This window comes from Ammospiza caudacuta, chromosome 17 (assembly GCF_027887145.1).
Source record: "Ammospiza caudacuta isolate bAmmCau1 chromosome 17, bAmmCau1.pri, whole genome shotgun sequence".
In the NCBI taxonomy this organism is placed as follows: domain Eukaryota; kingdom Metazoa; phylum Chordata; class Aves; order Passeriformes; family Passerellidae; genus Ammospiza; species Ammospiza caudacuta.
The window spans coordinates 9,974,236-10,000,811 of record NC_080609.1 but is presented as its reverse complement, the minus strand read 5'-3'; the positions used below and the strand labels follow the sequence as shown (position 1 = coordinate 10,000,811).

The following is a 26,576-nucleotide window of genomic DNA, read 5'->3' as shown; positions in this document are numbered from 1 at the left end:
ATGTCTTCACAAGGTATGTTCTAGGGAAGTGCATCTGCTATTTTGTGAAAGAACAAAATACAGTTGTTTTGTTACATTTATGTAACAAAACACCTTTGGTGTTTGTGTATGTGCTTGTGCAGTTATATATCTGAACATGTGTATACACAAAACCACCCCTATATACACAAAAGAACAAACAATTTTGTGAAACCAAGTTTAACTGCATGTTCTTCATCTTTTCCTATTTGCAAAGTATATTGAAGAAACAAAAAATTTTATGTGCATAATCTAAAGAAATGTTTTTTTCTTTATAATAAAAAAAATTAACAAGACAGAGTATCTCAATTTCAATCAAAATTTGGGTTTTTCATCCCAAATTGCAAAAATACAAAGCTCCAGGCCTTTATCTGTTACTTGTCTTGGAATGCAGAGCAGTCTGTGTGCCTGGTTTCTTTCTCTTGCCCTTTATTAATGTTAATGTAACTTTACAGCTCCAGTGCCAGCCTAGGATGTCCCCTCTCCTTCCACCAAAGACACAGCTGCCATGTGAGCTGGAGAAGGGCTGGCACACAGGACAGCATGAGGAATACCTGTCCTTTCAAACATGTGTTTGTGAAAAATGTTTCAAACACCTTTCAAACACCACACTCTGCTCCTCTCTTTCCCTCCTCCATCTCTCATCTGGTAAAGTGCTTTCTGCATTACAAAAGCTTGCCTCAGTGAAGTGCTGATCACAGAGTCCTAATGTGAGCAATATTTAACTCTATCCTTCACCTCTGTTAAACTCCTAGCCAGCATAGTCAGTCAAATTACTTTTTAATTGCTCCACATATTTTCCCAACAGAAGAATATTGAAATGTTGCTGGTTGTTCAAGGTGGTTGGTTCAAGGACATATGGAGTAGTGAAAAACCAGCATCAATACAAAGAAAGTAAATATAATCCCTCATTTACTTCTGAGTCATAGAAGACCTTATTCAAACCCTCTAGCTGCCACTTGACACAACAGCCTCCACTAGAAAGCTTCACACTGTGGCTTATGTAACCCATTTGCTTTTGATTGGCTTTTTCCAGATGTTACTTTATCTCAGTCTTCTCAGAATTTATCTGAAGAATTTGCTGAGGCTGCACGACAGCTTAAAAAAGAAGCTCCAAGAATCCAGTTTGGCAAAATTGATGTGACACACCAACACGACTTGAGAAAAGAATTTAATATTCAAGCCTTTCCTACTGTGAAATTTTTTGTGAATGGCAGCAGGGAAGATCCCATAGACTGCAAAGGTAAACTGTCTCATGCACTGATAAGATAATGATCTGTAATGACAGGGTGTACCCATCTATTACCCTGCTGAGAAGAAAAATATAGATGCTCAGATAAAAATACACAAGGTGGGAAGCTGGTTTTGCCCATGGTGTTAAATATGCAATTGCTTCTGTACCAATACAGGAACTTGAATCTGAATTCATCTTCCAAGGGCATAACTGAGTATCTTCTCTCTATCAAGTTCACACAGTCCAATTAATTACTGGTTTTCTTCCACCAACTACAGAATCACCCCAACAAGACAACTGACTCCCAGTTATTACAATAAACATTAATGACTTATGCCAAACAAGAACTGGGTCCCTAAACTGCTCCATTACTCTGCTGGTCCACTACAATTCCCATGGGCAGTGTGCCTACAGAAACAAGCTGGAGCAACACTTCATCTAACAAAGAACTGGGAATTCACTGGGTCCTTAACATACAGATCCACTTCCTAAGCTAAGGAAAATAATTTTGCCATTTAGCCATCAGAGGGAGCTCATATGTGGCTTAGAATAAAACATGGAATAATTTGAAGTATTTTACAGAAAGTTATTAAGCAAAGGCAACCACAGACTTGAGCAATCCCAGAAATCCAGGTCTTATTAAACATTTTTGTTCACTTTGAGTACATACAAGAAAGGTTACATTTTTCATAAAATGATGAACTTTTACAAAGGTGATAAAAATTGCTTGACTTGGCCAAGCACCTGTTGGTGTACTCTGAGCACATACAGGTGAGTCACAAGTTTAATACAACAAACAAAAAAAGGAACTCAAAGTTTACCTCCTGAACTTGTACACAACCCAGTGCTAAGATATCTTTAACTGCTGAGCCCCCAGTGGCTCCTGCTGAAACCTGATCTCAGTATTTTGAGCAACTTGCTCCTCCTTGCTATTGGATTTCTCGCCAAGTTCCCAGCACCCAGACTTGTGCAAACAGCAGCCTCTGCACAAATGCCACCGAGAGCGTGATGTGCCACTCTGAACCTGTATTAGAGCTGCTTGAAAGCAAAACCCCCACCTTCAGCCTCTGAGTAAATCTACAGCATTGACAAGAAAACCTCTCTTAAACTGGTGAACCTGGCAGATTTTCTGGTGTGAAACAGTGAGAACAGAGAATTGTAACACACACACACAGCTGCCCTGCAGCAGAGCTGCTATTTCAGGCACACTTTCTAGCAAGATGCAGGAATTGGGAAACTGGCTGCTGCTCTGTGCTTTTTCGAAGGCAGACAGCACCAATCATTTGGAGCACATGTGCCACCAACAATGGCTTAAATTACATTTTGTTCACTGGTAAATGCTTATGTGCAACACTGAGTAAAACATGTTTTACACAGTAAAACAAAAATGTACATGTTTGGCTTTTTAGCCACTGAGCACTGGCAACTGGAAATGTGCACTGGCCACCCAGTGACTTCTCATACAGGACTTGGTACAAACTTCATGGCACAAAAAACCTGCAGACCTCGCTTAAATAAATTAATAAATTAAACTCTTTATGGAAGATGGAATTTTTGAATGGTGACCCTGGCAATGGACATAACATGAAAGCCAAATTCTAGGCTTTGTGAAATCATCAGTTAGAACTGCAAGGTCAGAAATTGGCCAGTCCACAGGCTGAGTAAAGGAACTGAATAGAAAGATTAACCACACAGAAAATATGCTTAGGGGCTACAGCACTGACATGAGTGACAAGACCTTGATTCTGCCTTTGGACAGCAGAAGTGAAGCACGATGTGGCCACTAGATATTGCTCTGCACTTTGTTCTGCAGCCTGTATACTCCAGAGCAGATGACTGCCTGCTTCACTTTAAAAAAAAAGGAAGTATTTTAAACTAGTTGCAGTGCTGTCTGCTGCAAAATTGTGGCAGTAAAAGAGTCTGACTCAATTTTGGTCTTGTCAGACTGCTAAAATGCACAGTAGCAGGACTTGCACCTCTGATAATCCACTTGTACCATACATCTCGACTCTAACACTTAACTTTTTCTTTTTAATGTATGATTTTAATTAACCCTTACTCTGGTGCAACAAGCCTGTCTGTCATACAGAGATGAAAGGGCTAAGATTTTAATGGCCTGAGCCTCAGTTTGTTACCTCAAATTCCTCTGAAAACACGATAGCTTAAAAATGTAATTTTTAAAGAGACTCAATATTTTAAAACTTCTGAAAGCTTAGGACAATTTACCAAATAAACAGACTGACTATAATCTCAGTAAAACTGGTAGTAGTAATTTGGAAGCCAAAAGATGGAACAATCCAGAACTAAATGACAAGTTTGACACTTCAGTTTTGTTTCTTATGTCTAAACTGAAGTGATGCTATGGGCCCACAGAGGAATTTTAGCACGTCTCTGTGCCTATCAGATCCCTCCTGCAGCATCAAAGGAACAATTTTGGCACCTAATGTAATTGAACAAACAGTTCAATAAAATCTGCAATTGGTTTGAAGTCATTCTGGATTAAACCTTAGGTCGATAGCACTTTATAGCTCACTGTGATTTTGGGACACATGAAATCTTGCAGGACAGGTTTCCTACCTGTCTGAATTTCCACATCTCTCCTCTCCATGTGTGATTAATCATTTAACTGGACATAAAACCATTTGCAGAGGTCTCAGAAAAAGCTGTGCTGATCCACTCTTGGTCTTCTAGAGTCACAATAGTTTAAATGGAGGCCAGAACCTGAGGCTGAACTTGGATACCTCAAACCCCCCTCAGTCAGCTTGGACCTCAGTCCTAAGGAGCCCGAGTCCATTTGTATTCAGCATCCCTCTGCACCTCCACTGCCTCTGTTCTGATTGCACAGAAATTTCTGCCATTCATTTTGATTTTCATTTTAACTCTCTTTTCCTTCCACAGGAGTCAGAAAAGCCTCAGCCTTTATTACGTGGGTAAAAAGAAGAACAGGACCTAGCACTGTTTTAATCAACTCTACTGATCAGGCTGAAGCCATCATAAAAGCTGGTGATTTAGCAGTGATTGGCTTCTTTAGGGTAATTATCTGGAAAACTCAAAAGGCTGGTTCTGTTCCAGCTTTGGGATACACTGCTTGCTATCACCACCAGAGCCCACACATCCAAAAGACCAAGAACTCACCAGAAAAATGCAGACCCTCAGTTTGTCTACATTTGAAAAAATTAACAGTCTCTATCTATTTTTTCACACTTTTAGACAAGCAGAGGCAGAAATTAGGAAATTTTACACCACAGCACATTTCCTTAACCAGTACCTGGGCACAGAGACCCTGAGATCTGCTTCTGAGAGCAGGGTGCTCCAGCAGTGTCTGCACAGCCCTGGCTGGTCACAGCAGCGTTTCCTGTATCCTCAGAGAAAGGCTTTCTGCCAAACTCCCCCAAATTTTCCTGATGTGAAGAAGGCCAAATCTGCATTGATGGGAAGTCAGAAAATATTACCACTGTATATGATCCAACACATGTAGTCCTTTCTCAAGCAAATTCTACCAATTTCCAGAGCAGAATAAGGTTCTTAGGATTTGGGCTGAATGCTAGTGATCAGCAGTCAATAGAAATGCTGTCAGAGTGAGTAAAATAGAAACAGCTTTTCCCTGCTTTTTCAATGTGTCCTTGAGATCTTTAATATCTGGAAATTCAATCAAGGATTTTCTCTAACTAAAGAGACTTTTATTCTGTTATCTCTCTGCCTAGTTAAAGCACAATGTCTGGACTCATACCTGAACTGATAATATCCCAAATGTGCTGGCTACAGCAGATAGTCCAAGTTCTGTGGATATGGAAAACAGGATTCATTACCAAATTGCCCCATAGTAACAAAGCTGGTGAGCACATGGAACATAGCAGGACAAACTGTGAAGATGCTCAGTGCCCAGAATTTTGCTTTGCAGCAATCTGCTTGCAGCCTTTTAGGAAGGAAGGGAGGCAGTTTTCCAGCGCTGGGGGAAATTGAGAAGCTCTTTCTATCACAGTGATGCCAAAGAGTTCCCTGAACCACCCTGATAGCAGATATTGCCTGTAGATGTGTTTGACTGGACACTGGCTTTGCTCAGGGCTGAAATGACAACAGATGAGCATGAGCTAGGGCATGTCAGAAATTTAATGGGTAAAAACCAACAAAACAGTGTCCAAGGAAATTAGGAGCCGTATTTGGGCTTCTATTACTCACAGATTGCTCACAAATATGAGTGCCAGGATGTGTTGGAAGGTCTCAGCATACAAATTACTATTCATCTAGCATCAAATAATTGATTAGATCAAATCTGGAAGCGCTGTTGCCTTTCATCCTGCTTATTTACTATTAGTTTGAGGGTGGACAGCACAGTGACTGCTTGACAGATGCAGAAGTCAAGGTCCCTGCCTTGAAGAGCACTCAGTGAAAAGCCCCAGATGTGCCAGCCAGCTCCTCTGGAGAGCAGAGAGCCCTCCTGTCACCCCTCACCTCCTGCCAGCTGTGCAGGGCAGCAGCTGCACCATCCCTCCAGGCTCTGCAGAGGGTGGCAGTGCCAGGGGAGGGCAGGGAGGACAGAGGGGACCCCTCACCATCCCTGCTGACCCAGGCCAGCCAGCACAAGCTGTGTCTCAGCACTCCTAGGATCCCCCTTAGAGGTAATCCTGGGAAGCCTTATCCACTTTACAATTACATTTGGCTCTTTACTTCACAAGGTTTTAGGGGCCTGCTTCACCTGGAGCTCTGACTCATACACATCTTGGCAGGATGTAGGGTAAAGTCTTAATAAATACTCTTTCTGGGACTAGGAACTTCACAGTGACAGTGTGGAAGTTTTCTGTGAGACAGCCAGAGATGTGCCAGAGATGCCTTTTGGGATGACAGCCAGTGAGGAGGTCTGTGCCAACTACGGTGTCCAAAGGAACTCTCTCGTTGTGTTTAAGGAGGTAGGAGTACAAAAGTCTAGCAGGTAAGGTGTGGTGACAGCTGTGGGCTCTGGAAAGGCACTTTGGGAATTTTTCAGGTTATATATAAATCTTATGCTTAAGGATCTGGATATAAAAGCTTTACTTTCCAATCTGCATTCTAATCAACATTTGCTGCCAAAGTTCAGTGAGATTTGCAGACATTCACCTCTTTTTTTGTGTGTTGCTTTTGACCAGTATATTTCTTCCAGTCCACAACAGAAGTGGCCAACAACAAAACCAAAACTGCAGAGACTAGCAGCAATATTTAGACTAGGTAGTAGTCAGACCCATGATTTCCTGAGCGAGAGCATCTCACAGATAATGTGTACAGATGTAGGAAAAGATCTTTCAGTATGTCAACATTACTGAACAAATTAAAACTGTCAGCTGTACCTTGAATTTTAGCTGAAATCTTGTTCTGCAATCTAGCTGTGACATTCATCTTACAAGCTATGGAATTTCAGTTGCTGAGGATCATAAAACTATCACTTTTAAAGCCTGTCATTTTGTTCCTATAGTTGATAAGGCCAACAACCTCACAAACTTCACTGTTTGTCCAGGGAAAACCTGTGCATAATGAAGTGCTTGAAGATGGTAGGCAGAGCAAACTGGGCCTGACAAGGATAATCAAAACCTTTACCTTGGATTTGGTAACTGAATATAACATTGAGGTATGTGCATTTCACTGTGTTAGCAAAAACTATGGGAGAAAGAAAGAAATGCATGCAGACAGAGACCCAGAGAGCTACTTTGCACCTTAGGGAGTGAGAATTGTCTTTGCTCGCTTGACAAGGCCACTCTTAAACACATCTAAAAATGCCAGCAGAACCCAGCCCTTGGTCTAACCCAGGCCAAATGATGCTTCTCTCTGGCAAGATGTATTTCCCTAGAGAAGATGAAGAGTGGCTGGTGGAACAGTGAGTTCTGAGCATGCAAACACCTCTCTCCTGTGGGGCCAACAACAAGGCTTGGGCTGCTTCTGCAGCAGAGAAGTGGGGTGGGAGGTTGGAAGGTCAGCCCCTTATCCTTGCTCCAAACACTCCACCCCAACACAGCCACAGGGAGCTCTGGGCCAGGGCAAGAAGGAAAGAAACCAGCAGAAACTGTTGCTAGTGTGGGTAGGAATGGAAAGACATGGAAATCCCTGCTTGCCTGGGGGACACCCCATTGCCTCTGATTGTAGGGTGGCATGAGGAAAGGTGGTCCTGTGCAGGGAAGGAGATCCCAGCTGCTGATGCCACCTAGAAGGGAAGGGAGTGCCCAGCCAGGTCTTGCCCCACAGCTGCAGCAGCTGGGCCTCCCTGGGTAACACCACCTTTTACTTTCAGCATCAATTCTTCTCTGTGTTTTATACAGGAAATCAGACTAAAGATCACAGTCCCTTCAGACTGTAAAAATCTGTGAATAACTATGAGGTTTTTCCTGGAACAGAAAAAAAAAACCCTCTCAGCAGCTGCTGATTCTTCTTACTTTATCTGCTTTAAAACAATGAAACAAAATCCAATGGTTATGGAAATGACTGAGAACTGAGTTAAAAAGTAAAATTTGCAATAGCAGAGCCTGGGGATACTGATATGCTGAGCCTCTGATTCACTGTTCTGCCTACAAAGAGTGGAGCAGATGTTGAGTCTTTTGTTTCCCAGACATCTGTGAAGATTTTTGATGTCCCTGTTGAAAATCACATCCTGCTGTTCACCCCAATGAACTCGGAGACATTCAATGAGATTTACAAAAACTACCAGTCTGCTGCTGCACAATTCAGAGGAAAGGTTTGTAACTCTGAATCCAGATTTGCAAATGGGAATGCCAAAAGATCAGTGGAAAATCACTCACCAGTATTACTGGTAAAAATACACTGCTGTCAGTCCATCTTCTAACGCTACCAACCATTTAAAAACAGTTTCATTAACAATTATCCGAATTTGTTAAGGACAAGCTGAAAGATAAACTTCACTTGGAAGTGATTTTTTTAAAACACAAAGACCACAAAGAGGAGCAGTAATTCCAGCTGCTCCAAATTAGCTTGTTTCAGATTTTACAAGTATAATTTTCTGGGAGCATCTTCCAACCAAAGATAGTTTTAGCAAAATTCTGGTAATTTCTGGCTCCAACAGGAAATAACACAAGGATCTCAGAATATTGCCTAAAGAAAAGGTCAGAGCTACAAAAGCTGTGGAATATTGCAAGGTGCAATATGCATAGCCTTGCCTGCAGCCACGTGTTTGCAGATATAGACACAGTTATAGGCAGGATACACAATACACAAGTACTTTGGTTTTCCGTGGTGCTACTCCTGCTCCAGGTACCTGAGACACTGAAGAATAGTAATTCATCTTGTAGTAAAATATCACATATTGGTAAATCCATATGGATTACAGGTGTCTCAGCTCTTCTGTCCTGTTAAGATTTATGAAGAAGAGTAATAAGCACTTTGGGGGGTAATTTAGAAGTGTTACTGAAAGATGTGATAGCAAAGCACTGTGAAGGGACAGAGGGAAAAGCTTCAGTACTTTTGGCTGCTTTAGCATTTGTTATTAACTAGGTTCAAGGTGTAATAAAATCCACAGAGCTTTTGGGTTTTGGTCTGAGACCAAAAATGATCCAACACAGTTCCTTGAATTTAAGGTTAGATCCTTCCCCACTACCAAGCTCCACAGTCCATTTCTCCATAATGGCTAAACCAAAGCTGGAAGGCCCAACCAGGTGCATGATTCTCTCTTTATCACCAGATGCTGTTTGTTTTGGTGGATACTGATGAAGCAAGGAATGGACGGATTTTTGAGTATTTCCGCATCAGGGACATCGATGTTCCTGCTGTGAGGATCCTCAATCTCACCAGCGAGGCCAGGTACAAAATGCCTGCAGATGAGGTGACTGTGGAGAACCTGAAAGACTTCTGCCAGAGCTACCTACATGGAAAAGCAAAGGTATGTCCTTTACTAATGAGACAGGTCTCTTCTGCACCAGCTAAAACACAGCAAAAACTTGGCAGAGCACCCCCTCTTTAAAGTAGAACAGTGTCCTGTTGTGATCACTGGTTTATTAATCTACTGTCACCCTCTACCATCTACAGCTGTTGACAGAGCCTTCCTCTGTATTTAACAACTGAGGTGGACTACAAGTCCTCCAATGTAAATCTTGGATTGGTCATTTATGCCCAATATTTAAACTGATGCCAGCTGTTTTATTTGAGTGGTTTAAAAAATCCCTATGCCTCTATCTTTCCAATACTATAATAGAGATATTTCCTTGCTGGGGAGAGATGCAAACAATCATTGCAACAGATTTTAAGGTTATAGGAAAATCCAGTAAATCAAAAAGTGATGGTTTCAGAGGGGATTAACATTTGGTATTTGTTTAAAGCAAGTTTAGCAAAGTGAATTTTCCCAGGGGGATCATTCCCAATGGTAAATACAGCATTTGTTGCCATAATGAGGCATCATCACACTCATGTGAAAAATGCATTAAAATGCTGTGCTTATTCAGTGCTCCTCAGGGTGAGTTACAGGGAGACAAGATAAAGCAGTCTGAGAGCAGGCAGAATTTAAGAAATGTGAGTAGGTAGATCCTGTATTTAGTGTTGGAAGGCAGCAGAAGGATGGAAGCAGAGGGCATGTGGCCTCTTTCTTACCAAGATCTGCTTCCATGGGGCACATGTGCCTTTCTGTTACTGTGCCGTGGTGTTAAAGAAGAGAAATTCCCAGCTCCTGCTCTGTAAATTGTAGAAGTCATGTGGAGACCATGACTGATGGTGAAGGCAGAGATTTAAGCAGCAATGAACACTTCCTGGTGTGTTTTACATCACTTTTGAAAGCCCACAACACATAAACTGTTCAGTAGTCCAGCTTCTGAACATTGGAACAGAATTCAGGATGAGGAATACAACTGTGTTCCAAAAATCATTTTCAGACAGTCTGCTACAGAGTCTGTATTCAAGAGAGGGACAAATAGTTCTGAGCACCAACCACCCTGGGGTGTGAGATCCCAGCTCCTGCTCAAGGGAGAGAAGGCGGAACCATGGCTGACCAGGATGTAATGATAGAAAAGAGTCATCAGACAGCAACAGAGCACATTAGGTAATGTCCCATCAGACTCACATTAACTTGAGCCAGAGTACAGTTTCTCAATATTCCCTGCACTTTCACAGCAATGTTTCTTTTTCTGCTTAGCAACATCTCCCTAGTGAAGAAATTCCACAAGACTGGGACAAGATGCCTGTCAAAGTGCTTGTTGGGAAGAATTTCAACAGTGTCATCTTCAATAAGACCATGACTGTATTTGTTATGTTTTGTAAGTGTTGTCATTGAATTCAGATTTTAAACTGCTATAACATCATCAATTGGAAGGAAAAAAATCAAAGCTCATGCTTATATACCAAACTAATCTTTGCACTTTACAGAATCTGACCTCAATGAATTTTTAGTGTTTCTGGAAAGAATTGAAGAAAAATTTGTGTCATATCTGTGGAAATGCTGTGATACCTTTGCTGACTTAGTGTTGCACTGAGTAGCACTGGATCTCTTCAGTAAATATTGGTCAAGGCCATATGAAATCTCTGTGTTGAAAGACAACAGGACACTGGAACGTTGTGGTGTAGGATGGAAACGTGTTGCACAGCACGAGCCAGGCTTCCAAGGGCAGAGGGAGAGTTAACTGAGATTGTCGGCTTATAATGCTCTAGGATTAAATCCCAGATAGGAATTGTGGTTTAGGAAATTGGAACTCTTTTTTCCTTCTCTGTCTGCAAGGGATGTGGCTTCCTTACATGACTCTTTCCAGCAAGAAACCTCTGCTCTATCCTTGTACCAGCCAGCAGGGATTAGTTTGTGCCTCAGTAATTTCAGTAAAACAAACACACAACATTAACAGCAGTACAGACAACTAGCTGTACTGCCCTCAATTCCAGAAATTCCTAAAGGTAGGACATTCCTGCCACCCTCCTTCCTGGCTGCAGCTGTGTCACTCACACGAGTAATTTTTACATTTCAGTATCATGAACAAACTGAATGAGCTAAGCAAGAACTGAACCAAGTCCTCTGGAAATGAAAGGCAGGGAATGTACTGTATTCAGTCAAGTGCTCCTGAAATTTTAATTCTGTGGGAACCAAGTGTGAGCATTGTTATCCTGACTGAGCGACTGCAACTGTGTTGTGAGCTTTTTAAAGGGACACTGGGTTCTCAGCAGTTTGCTTTTCTGGTGACCTGCATCAGTGCAGTGCTGAGTCAAAACAGCACCGTGACTCAAACTCCTCTTCCTAGAGCCAACATAGTGTAGTTTATTTATTAGCATAACACAGTTCATTTTACTATGCAGGAAGTATTTTGTAGTTCTGACAAGTATTTCAACATGGGAATGATGCAAGGCTTCAGGTGAGTTGCACTGGTTATGTGGCACACCCCTCTAGCAAAGTCAAGTTCTGTGTTTGTTACAGTCATAAGAGGCTAAAGAGAGCTAAAGCAGCACTGCTATCAGAAATGTGTTAGTGAATAACTAGTTGTCACCACATGGAAACGTGAAATTCATGAAGGGCAAATGGTTTCAAGCAGATATTTGCCACAAACCCTGCTAACCTGAAGGGCGAGATAGGTCCCAGTGATTGCACCAGCACATGCACTTCTGTGTCCTTATACTTTTATTCTTAAATTTGCAGATGCCCCTTGGTCCCATGAGTGCAGAAAACTCCTGCCAGTCTGGGATAAGCTGGGAGAGCAATATGAAAGCCACAAAGACATAATGATTGCAAAGACTGATGTCACAGCAAACGACATCCAGGCCGTGGCTCTGGACCGCTACCCGTTCTTCACGCTCTTCCCTGCTGGGGCCCATCACCAGGTGAGAACCTCTGGGGCAGACTGGGGAGGCTCAGCAAGCAGGGGGCTTGTGCACAGGTGTCACAGGGAGAAAGGAGTCCTGCCACTAGGAAAGATTTGGTCATTTCTGCTCAGCACTGGCTTCTGAGTAGGCATTGCTGCCAAGAACCGGAATTAGAGATGAAACCCTTCTACTGTCTCATCCTGTATATGAGGGAAACCCTTCTACTGTCTCATCCTGTATATGAGGGAAACCCTTCTATTATCTCATCCTGTATATGAGGGAAACCCTTCTATTATCTCATCCTGTATATGAGGGAAAGAAACCTTTCTATTGCCTCATCCTATATATGAGAGAAACCCTTCTATTTTCTCAACCTATATATGGGGAAACCCTTCTATTGTCTCATGTCAGGTATCATTTACTCCCTTGCACTACAAGTCCTCAGGGCCCCACATCCTGCTGCTTAACCATCTCCAATCAGCCTGTTGGGTTCTGGCAACACTCTCAGCTTGGAGTGAATTTACAGACACCTCCCAATGACTGCAGTGCCTTTTTACTTCAAACCATGACAAGAGAAGTTCTCTCAAAGAACTGCTTGTGCCAGTTATTTCCAGAGCATGTATGATAAATGTCTCTAAAATGTTGCTACTGCTCCTGTTATTTTCCTCTACATTTTCACAAAACTCAAATCAAAACCTTTCCTCTATACATTTAAGCCAGTAATTTTACTTTGTTCTGGTATCCCAGCCTCCACTGGTAATAAATATTTGTTGTCAAGACCAATGATTTTTGCAGTATGCTACCTAACCAATCAGCTGTGTTACACAATAATTAGAAAATGCTGCTGAAAGTGGAGGCAAAAAAAGTATTAAATAGCTACATTCTCCATCTATGTAGATTATCTAATTAAAAAGAAAATATTGCTGAAGTAAAAAAAAAGATACCACTATAATTAAGGCATTACTAAGCTTTTCATTTTTCTTCTTAGTAGTAAACTTAAATTAAATTCTAAGACATTTACCCATGTCCTCATTTAATCTCTGAGAGATATTCCTCTCAGATGTGCATGCACAACTTCTGATGAATTGAACTGCAGTCCTGCACACTCACACAATGTTTAGTCTTCTAGCAGAAAAGCAGAAACTCTTTAAATGCTCAAAATAAATGTCATTTTGCAAAAAAATCAAATACAAAAACAAAAAAGTAAACTGGTTTACTTTCATTAACTTTCATTAACTATTAAGGGATTGTGTCATAATTAAAAATACTCTGGAATTAAAGGTTATTTGAAATCTCAAGTTCTTCCTTGTGCACCATGTTTTTGCACTACTTCCCTCAAGTGCAGAGATTTCATCTTGCGCTTGGCTAGCAGTGCAGGGTCCTGCAGGTGTCTGTTTCTATGGGTTAGGTGAGAAAAATAACTTTTACATACTCCCATGCACAGATTACTGCAATGAAAAGTGTTAACACTTATCCCCAGTAACCACTGCAGGAATCAGCTGCTTCTCTGGCTTTACAGATCTTCAGGCTCAGATAAAATGCTGTTCCAGCCATCATCAAAGTTGGTAAAATCAAGACTCAGCTGAGAATGTTAATTGCCTCTGGAGAAATAAAATAATCTTTCTCAAGAAACTTAAACTTACAAACATTAAAACCATTAAAAAGTAGTTTCAAAGCTGCCACACTTTATATTAAAATGGAATGGAAATACCAAAATTTTAGTATATAAAAAATGTACCATTTTAGTGAACTCACCAGTGTGGAGGTTTTTTCATTACAGTCCTTTGAACTCAAATCAGGTGTAAGAGTGGCCACTGTAAAGTAACACAACATTATTGGTCTCAGTGGGAGGGAACTTAACCCAGCTGAGAATTGGTCTCCACCTATTTCTAAATACTCAGATAACAGCAGGCAATTCCCACTGTCACTTACACGAACTTCTACAACTTTTAAGAAAAAAACTTGTGCAAAAACCCTCTTATACTTCCAGAGAGCAAAGGTTTTCTGGGGAGGAATCTTTAAAATACAATATGGTGCCTCGACACACTGAAACTACTTCTTTCATTAAACTTCCTCAGAAGAAAATCCTCAGGAAATCCTCAATTTAAGGTGCAGTATAAGAAAATTAATGTCACTGTTCATCTGCATCCTCTTCTTTCAAGCTGTGCAACAGTGCATTTCAAAACTATTCCAGAATTTGAATTTCCTTCAAAATCTTTGAACAGTTTTGAATAGCATGGCTGGACACTTAAAAAGACTCTGCTCTTCAGAATATCTTGCCAATGTTTATTGTTAAGCACAAAAAAAACCCACTGATGTCAGTAGCTGCAGGATCCCAAACTAATACCAGAAAATAATGGTTGTTCAGTATAAAAATCCTTTTCTTCTGAGGAATATACACATTCTTCTTTACACTCAGTTTTCATATAATGTTGGAACCTGCTGTGCCTCTGTCCTTGCTTTCTTAACTGAGCACAAAATTCTAGAGTTTGGTCAGTCTAAAGAACCCAAATCCTCCACCCCATTTTGCCATTATTTCCAGAATTTTGTGTAGAGTTACATACTTTAATTCTTTTTCAGGAAGTGGCCTATACTGGGGAATACACACTGGAGGCATTCTCTGAATTCTTAGAAGAACAAAGAAAGAAGAAAGCAGAAGCAGGAGAGGAGGTAGGAACTTGATCCAGACCCGATCTGCTGTAAGCCAGGCAGGTTCCCAGCTATGAGACATCCCTGAGCTGGCTGCAGCCCATCACCCTCCTGGTCCCCTGTTTGTGCCAACTGAATCATGGTTGGTGCCATCCCAGCCCATCACCCTCCTGGTCCCCTGTTTGTGCCAAGTGAATCATGGTTGGTGCCATCCCAGCCCATCACCCTCCCGGTCCCCTGTTTGTGCCAACTGAATCATGGTTGGTGCCATCCCAGCCCATCACCCTGCTGGTCCCTGTCTGTGCCAATGCTCGGGTGGTTCTGACCCGTTCATGGCTGGTGCCATCCCCACAGCAGGGGCAGGCATGTACCACAGCCTGGCAGGCACACACCCACTCACATCCCCGTTGCTGTCACACAAAGCCTCATCCCCAGTGCTGGTGTCATCCCTGAGTCACACAGCAGCCCTGGCAGCCAGCACAAAGGAGCCTGCACCCTGGCAGGTGTGCAGCAACACCTGCTCACCATTTTAGCTGGAAAAAACAAAGCCACAGCTTTGTGTCAGAGTCAGAGCTGTTCAAATCCCCATTGCTCACCTCATTCTGCTACATTCAGTGCAGCTTCTCTTCCTCCTAAAACAAGGGCACAGCTGAGAGCACAGGATGTCCCTTCTCTGGGCAGTCTGGTTGTGACTGTTGCCAGTTCCTTGACCCTTTTTTCTGCACTGTAAATCAGAGCAGAGAAGTGCTTGCTGTCCCACAGCTGCCTGTTATTTAATCACAGACACTTCACTGCAAAAAGACATGTGGTAAGTGAGCAGTGAGACTGAGCTCCACACAGAACTACAGGGAACAGGACAAATCCTGATGTGTAAATGGAGACACTGTCCACCCAGTGTAAGAATCCTGGGCCCTTTCTGCCCAGAATGAAGTGGGACCACAGGCTAGCAATTGTTATTAACACTCTTTTCAGCTGGTAGGAAAACTGGCTGTGGGTGGAGAAACAGTTTTAAGTTTGCAGACTGATTTCCAGCAGAGGCTTTGATTTTTCTCCTGCATTCAGTGCTTCAATATAATTATGTAGTTACTGCTGGAGAGAGATGACTGAACTAGTTCTGGGACACAGAAGGCTGCAGAGCAGGACCAGACACCCAACCACTGCAAAATTCTGCTTTCCGATACCCAAAGCCTACACCTGATGTCTGCCTCTTGCATGTTCCTTAGTGCTGTGTTTCAAGCAGATCTGTTGAGTTCTACACAGGCTTTTACATGCAATATTTGAGCTCTGTATATTCTGCTATCACTCCTCCATGCTTCATTTCCCATAAGAGAATAAATAAAAAAGTCAGCTTAGAAAATACCACTCAAAACCATGCTCTGTGTAGCAAAAGGAATAAGTAATTTTTATTTTCTCATCTGTTCACTTTTTCCACCCTTTCCTGACACCCGCCACATTTTCCCAGAAGATTGCAATATTAGACCATTTGCAGTACAGTGCTTGATATGAACTTCCCTCTTTAAGTAATTCCTCATCCTCACCTCAGGGCTTTGACAAACACACAAACAACATAAATAGGGGAGTTTCTTTTGAAATTGCCAAAGAAAGACAGTCTTGTGCCCATCAGCACATGTGGTATTCTAAGTTCATATTAAATCTTCACACAAAGCTCCATCTAAGCTTTGCCATAAACCTGTGAAAATGTTTGAAAACAAAGTGCATTTTAGCAACAGCTGTACTATTGCTACCTCATTAACAAGACCTCAAGTTCCTTAGTTGGAAAAGATGAAAATCTGCATTTCAAATAATCTTAAAAATTTTTATTTTTTTATTAAGTATTACTAGAATCTTTGTGAACATTTGTAATAAGCAATTTTCCTCTCGCATTTCCTTTTTTTAAAGGATCCTTTGGGAGGAATCAAAGAGGATTTCAGCCAAAAGGAAACTGTAATAACAGAGAAAGAACTTTAATAGTTCAGAGAAAGAGAAACATTCTCAGGATTGTGGGGAATCCTTCCTGGAAGGAGCTCAATGGAAGAATGACTCATCTCAAGTAAATACAGAGCTGAATAAAAAAATAAAAAGTAAAGAATTTAGTTTCCATGGCTTGTTATGTGTGACTTCTCTTCTGAATCCAATTCAACTCCTAGTTTTACTGGGATCAGTTCTCAGGGGTTCTTAAAATACTGTCAATTTTGCTTAAACAGTTGCTTTATTATTAAGAAAACTACTCTTCAGAAAGGTGTGTATGCCATGGCAAACAGACCAAGACATAAAACCACACTATTTTGCAGAACAAGATCTGCAGCAAGATTTCAACTGATTGCTCTCCAAAACAGCCCTCTTGTTTTCAAAGGGGATTAACTGCTCCCAAAAAGAAGGGTCTAACACTGCAAAAAGCATACCTAGAGTGACCTCCAGAAAATGTCATTGAAGCTAGGGGTTGAGCCCAAAGGGGCAGCAAGGAACAGTTCATTATTTTTTTTATTATCAAGTAGTAAAAAATGCAGAAATAGAGACCAAATTTAATTCCAGTAAGAAAAATACTGTGGCTAACACACAAAGTCACAAATATGACTCACATTCTAGTTATGTGAGGTCCCTTAACCACATGTTAAAGAAGTGATACAGGTGAAACTGCTGGACAATAGTAATTTCTTCCTGCAAGGACCAGATAAAGCAGAAATTATTCTGAAAATTTGAAACCTTTTCTTACCCAATTAGGGAAGGAAGAACACATCAGAATTTCATTTCAGAAACAGGTGTTCAAAGTCTGTTTCAAAATTGTTAATGCTAATAATCACTTTCTTATGTAAGCAGGGGGAAAATGGTGAAAACTTAGAAAAGGAAGGAACATCCATTTGAATGGAAGAAGGCTCCATCACTGCAGTGAAGAATACAGCACTGAGAGGAAGCATGGAGAGCTCCTGACCCTCACCTGTCGCATCAGACAGCAAGAGAGGGAAAGTTGTAAAGTGCTGGACCTCTTACATTTTATGGTGGTTTGCTAAAAAGTGCAGGTCATGACAGGTGGACAGTTTGCTATCCAAATGTAATTAAATAAGCACATTTTGAGATTTAAGGTGAATTATTAACTTCTTTACTCCACAGTTCTTGCAAATAAATAGGGCTCCACATGCAGCGCACCTCAGGAGGCTGTCAGCTGGTCTCCACTGATGAGGAGGTAACAAGGAGACACACAAAGGAAAACAGTTTATGCTGATTCCCCAGGGGCACAGTTTAATCTCTGCTGGGATTAATGTTCATTGGGACTGCAATTAAATTCACTTAAGTGGTGGAAGAGGATTCTTGTGGAAGCACATTCAGGGCTAGACCACCATTCCTATACATGGTCCACCTGGGTTTTGCAGGTCTTTGACCTGGTTCTGTGAGAAATTTATTGACACTGTCTGGAATGAGTGAAGACCAGATTGACACCAGCAAGGGGGGCTATTTACAGATGTGAATGAGATGGGGCTGCTGCTGAAAGCGCCCTGAGCTGTTTATTTTTCAGCATCAGTCTCATTACATGATTATGACAATGGGAAGATGCCAGCAGCTCACATTCCAGGCAGCAGGCCAAAAAACTTAATGTTACAATTTACTTTATAAGCTTCTTGACCAATCACACAAAGCAAAAGCACATTGACAGTAGTTCTATCCAACCACTATAAGCACAGATACCTTTGGTTAAACAATGCTTGCCTTTTTTGAATACAATACCTGCTTGTAAGCCTTAAAACACAATGCACAGAGCTCCATTATTAAGCTTTAACCTTCCTAATATCTTGCTAGATAAACTTTCTGCAGCTTAGAGAGCTATTCTAGACGAGTGTTAATACACAAACCATTGTTCTATTTGTCCTTGCTTTTCTACAGTTTAAATACTTTTTCTGCTGACCAATCTCATGGCTTCTGCTTAGCTCTGCTCACAGTTCTGCTGTATCCGAGGCCTGCATCTTGCAGCTTTCCCAAAGCCCTCTAATTTTGTGGATTCCCACACAGATGGGCTCCACACACTCAGGTTTTCTGCCAGAAACATCACCTACATGGGGAGAAGGAGCTGAAAGCTTCACATGAAAACTGCAGCTTAAAAGTCAGCACTGTAGAGCTGAGAGATGGGAGCCACAGCCGAGTTATTGCCATCTGAAGAAAAATTCTTCTTTGAAGATGACAAGTAAAGTTTAATTCTCATGTTTCTAATACAGAGTAAAAATTTTATATAACTGCAATACAGCAGAAACCAAACCATATTGTCACTTAGTGGCAAAGATGGGATGGTTTAAAGAGTTCAAGCTGAGTTTGCTGTGGGTGGAAGCTCCAGCTGGACAGTTGGGTTGCAGCTGGCAGTAAGTTTCTCAGCACCCTTGTTAAGAGGACTTCATTTACAAGTACCACAGAAACAATTATTTGGCCACTGAGGTGTACCAAAACTGCCTCTCTGATACCCACTGAAGTCAGTTCTCCTCTGGATATCAAACACAAGTTCTCTGGGACACTCCCAGTGGGACCTTGGGCAAAGTAAACCTGACCACTGCTGGATATTGGGTTTAATTTGACTTTCATTTAACATTGGGCATTCATCAACACACAGAAGCCTTCATTTGATATCCTGGGAGATCAGACTAGGAAGAGAATGAGATGAACTGAATCCCAAAGAGAGGGAAGTGTCAGTGTGCTTTCCCTTTGCTGCTTGCAACATGATGAAATCTGAATGGCAAGCAGTGCCACCAGTATATTTTGAACAACTATTAAACACAGAAGCTATAATCTTTTAATTAGTTTCCCTCCAGAAAAATGGAGCAAGCAACGTTCAGCACCAGTCTGTATCTGGCAGATGGGTTTACCATTCAAGATAAGGAAAAAAAAATTAATTTTCACTGTGTCTACCCACTGTATACAAGGCTCAATCCTGAAACTGCTATCTATCCTATTATGAGGTGCAAGATTACATTTTAATGAAAACATGTGACATCTCAGCAAATGATGTTCTCATTTTTGTTCAGATGTGGTGTTGAGACAAGGGGCTGAGTGCAGACTCACATGCCATGAACTGACACATGACAAGAGTTGCAATTCTACTTTATAAAAGTTGCTGAAAGCCTGTCTGAGTCACATCTCTTCATTGGTCAAAATTCTGCTTTTCTGACTGAGTTCCTCCAAGTCTTGACCAGGGCAGGAGGAGCCCATGGTGCCAAACAAGTGCCCTGGCATATTACCTTGCTCTCCCTCTGACTCAAGTCAGCTACATAATGTATTCCTGGAACAAAAATTTGGAAGTGTCACAAGGAGAATTGAACCCTAAGTGTGTGAAATGCAATTGCTTCCTCAAGCTTTGCTAAGTCAAACATTAGTTCTTTTATTTTAGTCTAAACATGAAGAGAATCTGTTTAATTTTAAAGAGTACATCATTATAACCGTGCTTAGACATTCTAAATATTACTTAAAACCATTAAAAATTTTAAAAAAATCAATATTTATTAGCCAAACTTGTTTCTGTAAATGAATACCAACATTTTGAATGCCCCACTCACATGAATAATCTCCTCCTGGCCATAAATAAGCCCTATCAATTAAGACAGACAGGACTAAGTAAAGAGATATGAATGCATACCAGCAATGGAGCTGCTTTAATCTGCATTGGTTATAAATATGGAGCAGGAGAAGCAACACTCTCAGCCACAAATCTTAATTATAAAAAGCATCACAAAGTTTAATACAAAAAAAGGATAAACTTGAACCATCCTGAAGAAATGCTGACTTGTGGTTTTTTATTCAGTGATAGCCTATTCTGCTTAAAATACGAGCTTTGAGCACCTTGCAGATAGAAATTCATCTCATTAAGTTCTATTCTTAAATCCTGGAGAAGAAAAATGTTGTTCAGAATTGACAATCATTCATAGGTGCTCAGATGAACAGAAAAAAAAAATCAGTCTTAATGAGAACTATAATAATTCTTTTCCTCTTTACAACAGATTAATCCTGTTGTAATTTCCCTGGAATTACTTTCAGATGGCATTAGCATAACAATAATACATTAAAAGGGATTAATACAAATAAAAAACAAATGCAACGACTGTTCAAAACAAAAATAATCCCCTTGATGGGTGGCAGTGGCATAATTGGTATAAATCACAATGTCTGGAGGTCAGAAACTCCTGTTGGTAGAAACAGATGCATGCTGTATGCCTGAAGGCTGATGGGACGATTGGGGAGAGGGGTCTAAAGCCAGTATTTCAGGCATTTCATTCAGAGAATTGTATTGTCAAACTCATGAGGAAGTTTGACACGCCTGTGTTTCCTTTATCTCGCACTCCTGACAGCAAAGAGAGGAGTTTGCTCCAAGGCCACAAAGATTTAATGCAGATATATTAACAAAAAGGAACAATCACACATTTATAAAAATGTTCCTTGTGTTAACTCAAGTGGAGTTTGGCCAGTAGAAATTACCCAGCTCAGATATTTGAAAGCCGTGCTTGGTATAACCAGCTGTGACAGCAACAAGGAGCGTGTGCTCATTTGCACCTTTGCTCTGGGAAAAGCTTTAAACCCATTTGTCCCCTGGGCTCGTGGCCACGCTGTTGTGGCTGTGCATCAGGAGCACCACACCAGCTGTCAGTCATTCCACACCAGCTGTCAGTCATTCCACACCAGCTGTCAGTCATTCACCCAAGCTTGTGTCCAGCTCTGAGGGTTTCCAGGGCCACCTCACTGCTCACGTTTTGTGCTTGAGTCACCACATCTGAGAGAGGACACAGCTGAGGGGCCAAGCCAAACTCAGCTCTGCCATTGGCTTTGGAGCAGGCAGCTCCAAAAACTTCAAAACTGTTCCTGCTGCAGCAGCAGGGTCACACATTGCCCAATGTGCCCTCAGCTTGCAGCTTCTGAGAATCACCTTGGAAATATTTGCTTTCTGTGAAACATTGACAGAGCTAAAGCTGTGCCAGCACTGCTGCCCACTCCTCTGGCTGCTGAACAAACATCAGTGGCTGCTGCCTTTCCCCAGAGCCTGCCTGCTGCTCCACACCAGCCCCTGGTGGGGAATTCACTGCACAGGGACCTCACTGTTCACACACTACATCACCACTTCAACACCACACAGTGAACACAAACAGCTTAAGAATCATTTTCTCCTCCTCCCCAGGAAGAAACAACATGCTGTATTTCATTTGAGCTGTCCTGGGCAAATGCATGTTACCAATAACTGGAAGCAGTGAATAATAAATATTAATAAAGCATTTAATTGGAATCCTGTTGAAAAGCACTTTCTCCAGCACAGCTGGCAAGAGCCCCCTTGAACAAAGGCTGCCTTCTTGCCAAGTACAACACAGGTAGTCACAACCAGTCACCAGAGGCTAAGGACACATGTGAACATCATGGCTGAGCTTTTCAAAGCCTGTATTTTATAGACTGAAGTAATCTGGGAATTCTGCCTAAATTTTCCTCCTCTGGCCTTGTCATTTTTGAGAAGATGCTGGTTATTTCTTAGCACCCCCAACACATGCTAACACAGTCCTGTGCTAAACCAGCGCCCTGGGATAGCATTCCCTCCAGCCTCTGTGTGCCAGGGCACAGCACCAATGTTTGCTAGGAAAACAGTTCTTTTAGACCAGTAACAGATGAAAGTCCATAAAAACTATTAACTATCATTTCCTTTCACTTAGTTTGACACTGGTGGGTCTCTGCCTGCCTTGCCTCACCCTCCTTGCCTCCAAAGCACTGCTATTTGCTGAGTCAGGAAGAAACTCCATGCTCTTCCACACACCCTGATCGTTTTCCTAAACAGCTCTTGGCCAAGGTCTTGTAACTTCAACAGACCAAGGTATTTGCCCAGAAATCACATTTGCTTGGAAGAGTCTGAGCTCATGGCAAAAATCTATACTTCTGTTTTATCCTGGCTGCACACATGAGGTGCCTCTGGGAATAGCTGGATTTTAGGGTGGCAATTTCAGACTTTGTAAGAGCCAAGTGTGAGGTGTGATAGCTTTCTAACTGGCATTAAATATGTAGCAAACCCTAAACTATTTCTGTTCTAGTCCTTGATAATTTCCAGGTAATCCTTTATTAAGACTCTGAAAGAAGAGAGTGGACACTTATTAATGTTCACTTAATTGACAATCTTTGCTGTAGTTTTGTCTGTGTATTTTTCTACTTGAAACCCTTTGACTACGACGCTGCATGGCATAAGAATTCTTTGGACAGTTTCCTCAAAGAACTCACTGGTGTGGAAATTTGAAGGATGTGCTCCCCCAGCAACCAGAGGACTTCATACAAGACAAAGAAGATGGTCTTCTATGGAACACTCATTGGTGAAAGCAAACCATAATTTGCAATACACGAAAAGAACATGCCTTGTGATAAATGAATCTCTTCATTTTGAAATTTTGCAACCTGAAATCTTCTCTTCCAATCAAGAGCCACTGGGTTTCTTTGAACTGAATTATCATTTATATTGAGAACATGCAAAATACTTCCCCCAATATGTTTATTCTTCTGCAGCCTACTTCCTACTAATTTATCCAAGCCTAGTAGGACAGCATATTTAAGTTATATGGTCAGAGATGTGAAATGAGTCCGTGTGGCTCAGGACGAGCCCCCTGAGCGGTGACCGCAGGAGCTCCGGGCCGTGACCGAGCGCCGGGCTCGGGGCTCAGAGCAGCCGCCGCCGCGGCCTTGCGGCCGGGCCCGCATTCCCGCACAATCCCACGGCTCCACCGCCACCTGCCGGGATGTGCGGGCATCCCAGCCCGGCTCGGGACCCTGGGACACGGCCTGGCCCGGGAACGGCACCGGCAGCGCCGAAGGACCGGGAGTCTGGCAGGGAAAACAGCGCCCGGGGCACGGCACGGCAGCCCGAGGGGCACGGGCACAGCCCGGCGCCTCAGGGAGGACAATGAATGGATCTACCAGATCTTTATACTGGATCCACTGGATCCTATGAACTGGAACTATTGGATTCCTTGTACAGGATCCACCGGATCCTTTGTACTGGATCTGCTGGATCCTTTGTACTGGAGCTACCTGCTCCCTGGGAGCCTGGTCCAGTGCCCAACCACCCTGACTTGCACCATGGCTCTTCCTAATGCACGTCACTTTCTGGTCACCTCAGCTCCTGCACCAAGGCTGTGGAACTGCATAGGATTCTCCTCCTGAACCGGTTGCAAAAAGAAATTTAAAATATGGAAAAGTTTCTTCACTGTCTTGAATTTTGTGAGATCTGCATTTTGAACGTAAAGTTTTTAAGCATTAACTTCAAAATGCCCTAAAATACAGTCAAATGAAAATTGACATGACCTCCTTACTTTAAGAGAGTCAGAATTCTCATCTGGCCCCGCTGAGCTTTAGGAGGCCCTGGGACAGGTTCAGCTTAAAAGATAGATAAGTAGGTGCAAAAAGCTGAGATCCAGTTTGTGCCAGAGTTTCATTTTTCTCTATGTATGGGAAACTTCTCCAGACTTTTGAAGTTTTCAGGAGCAGCAGGAGTCTTGCTGTTGCTCCTTTTTCTCCTTATTGATTTGTTGATTTTCGTTTCCTGTTGTAGAATTTGATGACAGCAGCAACAGGATCAGACAGGAGCTCATCAACTCATGGAGCTAAGCCGATGGATACACATTGGGGGTCAAAGAATTGTTTAAACTTAATTTGATTGATATTGTCCTAATTCTAATTTCTATTTGTTCATGAGCATGACTGACCACTAAACACACTTAATTAAAAGTTGACCAAGTTGCTGTGTTGGATCAACCCTTCCAGTTTGTCTGACTACAGTTTTGATTAAACAAAGCAGTTTTTTCTGCTTTTCCCTCTCTCTGAGGAGGCAAGAGGGGAAAAGGGTATGTTACAGCTTTACACTTGCTCCCTGTCATGGAAATGAGGGAGGCAGAGTTTGTGTTTCCCTGCACAAACCAGCTTTTTTTTGTACACAAACACCACTAATTACCTTCTCTTCATGTCTGAATATCAGAAAAATCATCTATATTTAGCAGACTCAATATAACATTAGGAGTAGGCTGAGGCTTTGGAGCAAAACACAATGATCATCTCATTCAAGGGAACTCAGCATTTCTCAAAGCTTAATGCTATCAATCCATTGCTTATAGAGAGAAGAGAATGAATTTGATTAAATTCTTTGCTATCCTTTAAGTCTCGTGGGTTCTCAGTGGGAATATTTTAGAGGACAACACGAAATACGTATGCTCTGTGCATGTTGTTCCTTCTGTGGATCACACTTCTCTACACACACTACACCAGGCTCAAGCAGATAACAAGTGACAGACACAATCTCTTATCTTCATCATGTTGTATCCCATGTTCTTCTAGTGCCACAAAAAATACAGAAGGACAGGCAGGGTGAGAAAGGTGAGGAATATTTGTGGAATGAGGAGATGCCATGGGCCTGATGAGAGATCAAGCCAATTACTAAATATGGGACTCCCACAGGGAGGAAATTTACAAGATGCAGGTAGGACAGGAGAAGTAAAGGTCATGAGAGGAGATATATATAAGTATGAAGAACTGAAATGGTTTTATAAAAGGGGAGTAGCTCAGCTGCTGGCTGCTTCTCTATCCAGTCCCAAACAGAGCCCTGTTGTACCTCATACAACTCACACATACAAGACCAACTATCAATTCAAGCCTCCCTCAGCCATTGCTGAGAGAGCCTCTGGATTCCACTATGGAATTATTTTGTCTTGATTTAGAAAGCCTCTACTTTGGGGAAACAGTTTTAGTGCATTTTTATTGAACCCCAGAAAAGTGGCAGACAGCAGGGAACATTTCAGCTGAAGCTGAAGTGAAATCTGTCAATAAGATATAAAACCAGTTCCCTGAAATTCTTCTGATCGTGAAGATTCCATTAAAATTGCAGTGCAATATGCACTGTGGGGATGTTACACCAGGCTGTGCTGGGTTATTTCCCAAGCACAATCAAGTACAGCATTGTCATGTTGTCAGGATAAACACTGAGCACAGCTGAGAGATTATGACATCCCATGAGGGCACCATCCTTGACTCAAGCCATGAGAGGTAAAATGTTCATGCCAGGAATGGGGGAACAGCCCTCATTCTCATTCCAGAAGACAGTGCCAAGTGGGTTTTAGTTAGAAGTGCTGTAATTATCCACTTTGCAACAGCTAATGTTTCTAATTAAAGGTAGGTAACTGTACAGAACTTTGCAATTACGTGGGATAATCTTTGCATCAAAATAAGATATAGCCCACACTTCATTTGCATGGGCCATGCCAAAAACATTTCACTTCAAGCCAGCTACACCAAAAGCAGACCTGTATGAAGAAGATCATACTCCTGTAAAATTCATTTCACTCAGAGAACTAGCATGCACACACTAATTTGGGTGGCATAAATAGTACCTACAAGGAAAGTCTGCCAGGCTGATCACCAGATACAAACTGAAGCCTCAACCATACAGTTCCAGCCCATTTCAATGAAATTACTGGGCAGCACTTTGAGGAACAGAGCCTCTGGGAAGTGGCATTTCATCTCAACCCCCTCCACAATTGTTTCTACACTCTTGAGCCAAGCTGCTTTCTGTCACAAACCCTTTAGCTTGGCCAGGTTGTCAGCCATAACCCAGGCAGAGAAATCCCAGGTAATCACTTTCCTAAACAACCCCACATTTCAGGACATGAGTAGAAGCAGCTATGCCCAGAACGATCTATAGACCATTAACATAGAAGGTATGCAATGTATTACTTGATGAGAATCAGAGCTGCACTTTCAAATCAACAATTTGTTCTTCATTTTCTGACTATCCTGTCCTCAGGGCAGATCACTTTTGATGGTTTTCTATCCAGAATGAGCCTGCCTCTGTGTGCTTATGGCTGCTCCTTCAGTTTCTACATATTTTTTCTCCTTGCTTCAGCACAGGGATAGAAAAGACAATGATTGCTTGGAGACAGTGGTAGAGCAAGGTAAT

The 26,576-nt window shown here is 41.9% G+C and overlaps 1 protein-coding gene across 1 annotated transcript; it reads left to right on the top strand.

Annotated features, from left to right (window-relative positions):
* On the top strand, window positions 1-16,710 carry PDILT (protein disulfide isomerase like, testis expressed). Its single transcript, XM_058816304.1, has 11 exons — window positions 1-13; window positions 1,055-1,261; window positions 4,151-4,284; window positions 6,022-6,159; window positions 6,741-6,851; window positions 7,824-7,949; window positions 8,910-9,107; window positions 10,350-10,470; window positions 11,832-12,013; window positions 14,576-14,665; window positions 16,544-16,710. The coding sequence occupies exons 1-11, from the start codon at window positions 1-3 to the stop codon at window positions 16,610-16,612; spliced, it is 1,389 nt and encodes a 462-aa protein (XP_058672287.1). The 3' UTR covers window positions 16,613-16,710.
* The last annotated feature ends 9,866 nt before the right edge of the window (window positions 16,711-26,576 follow it).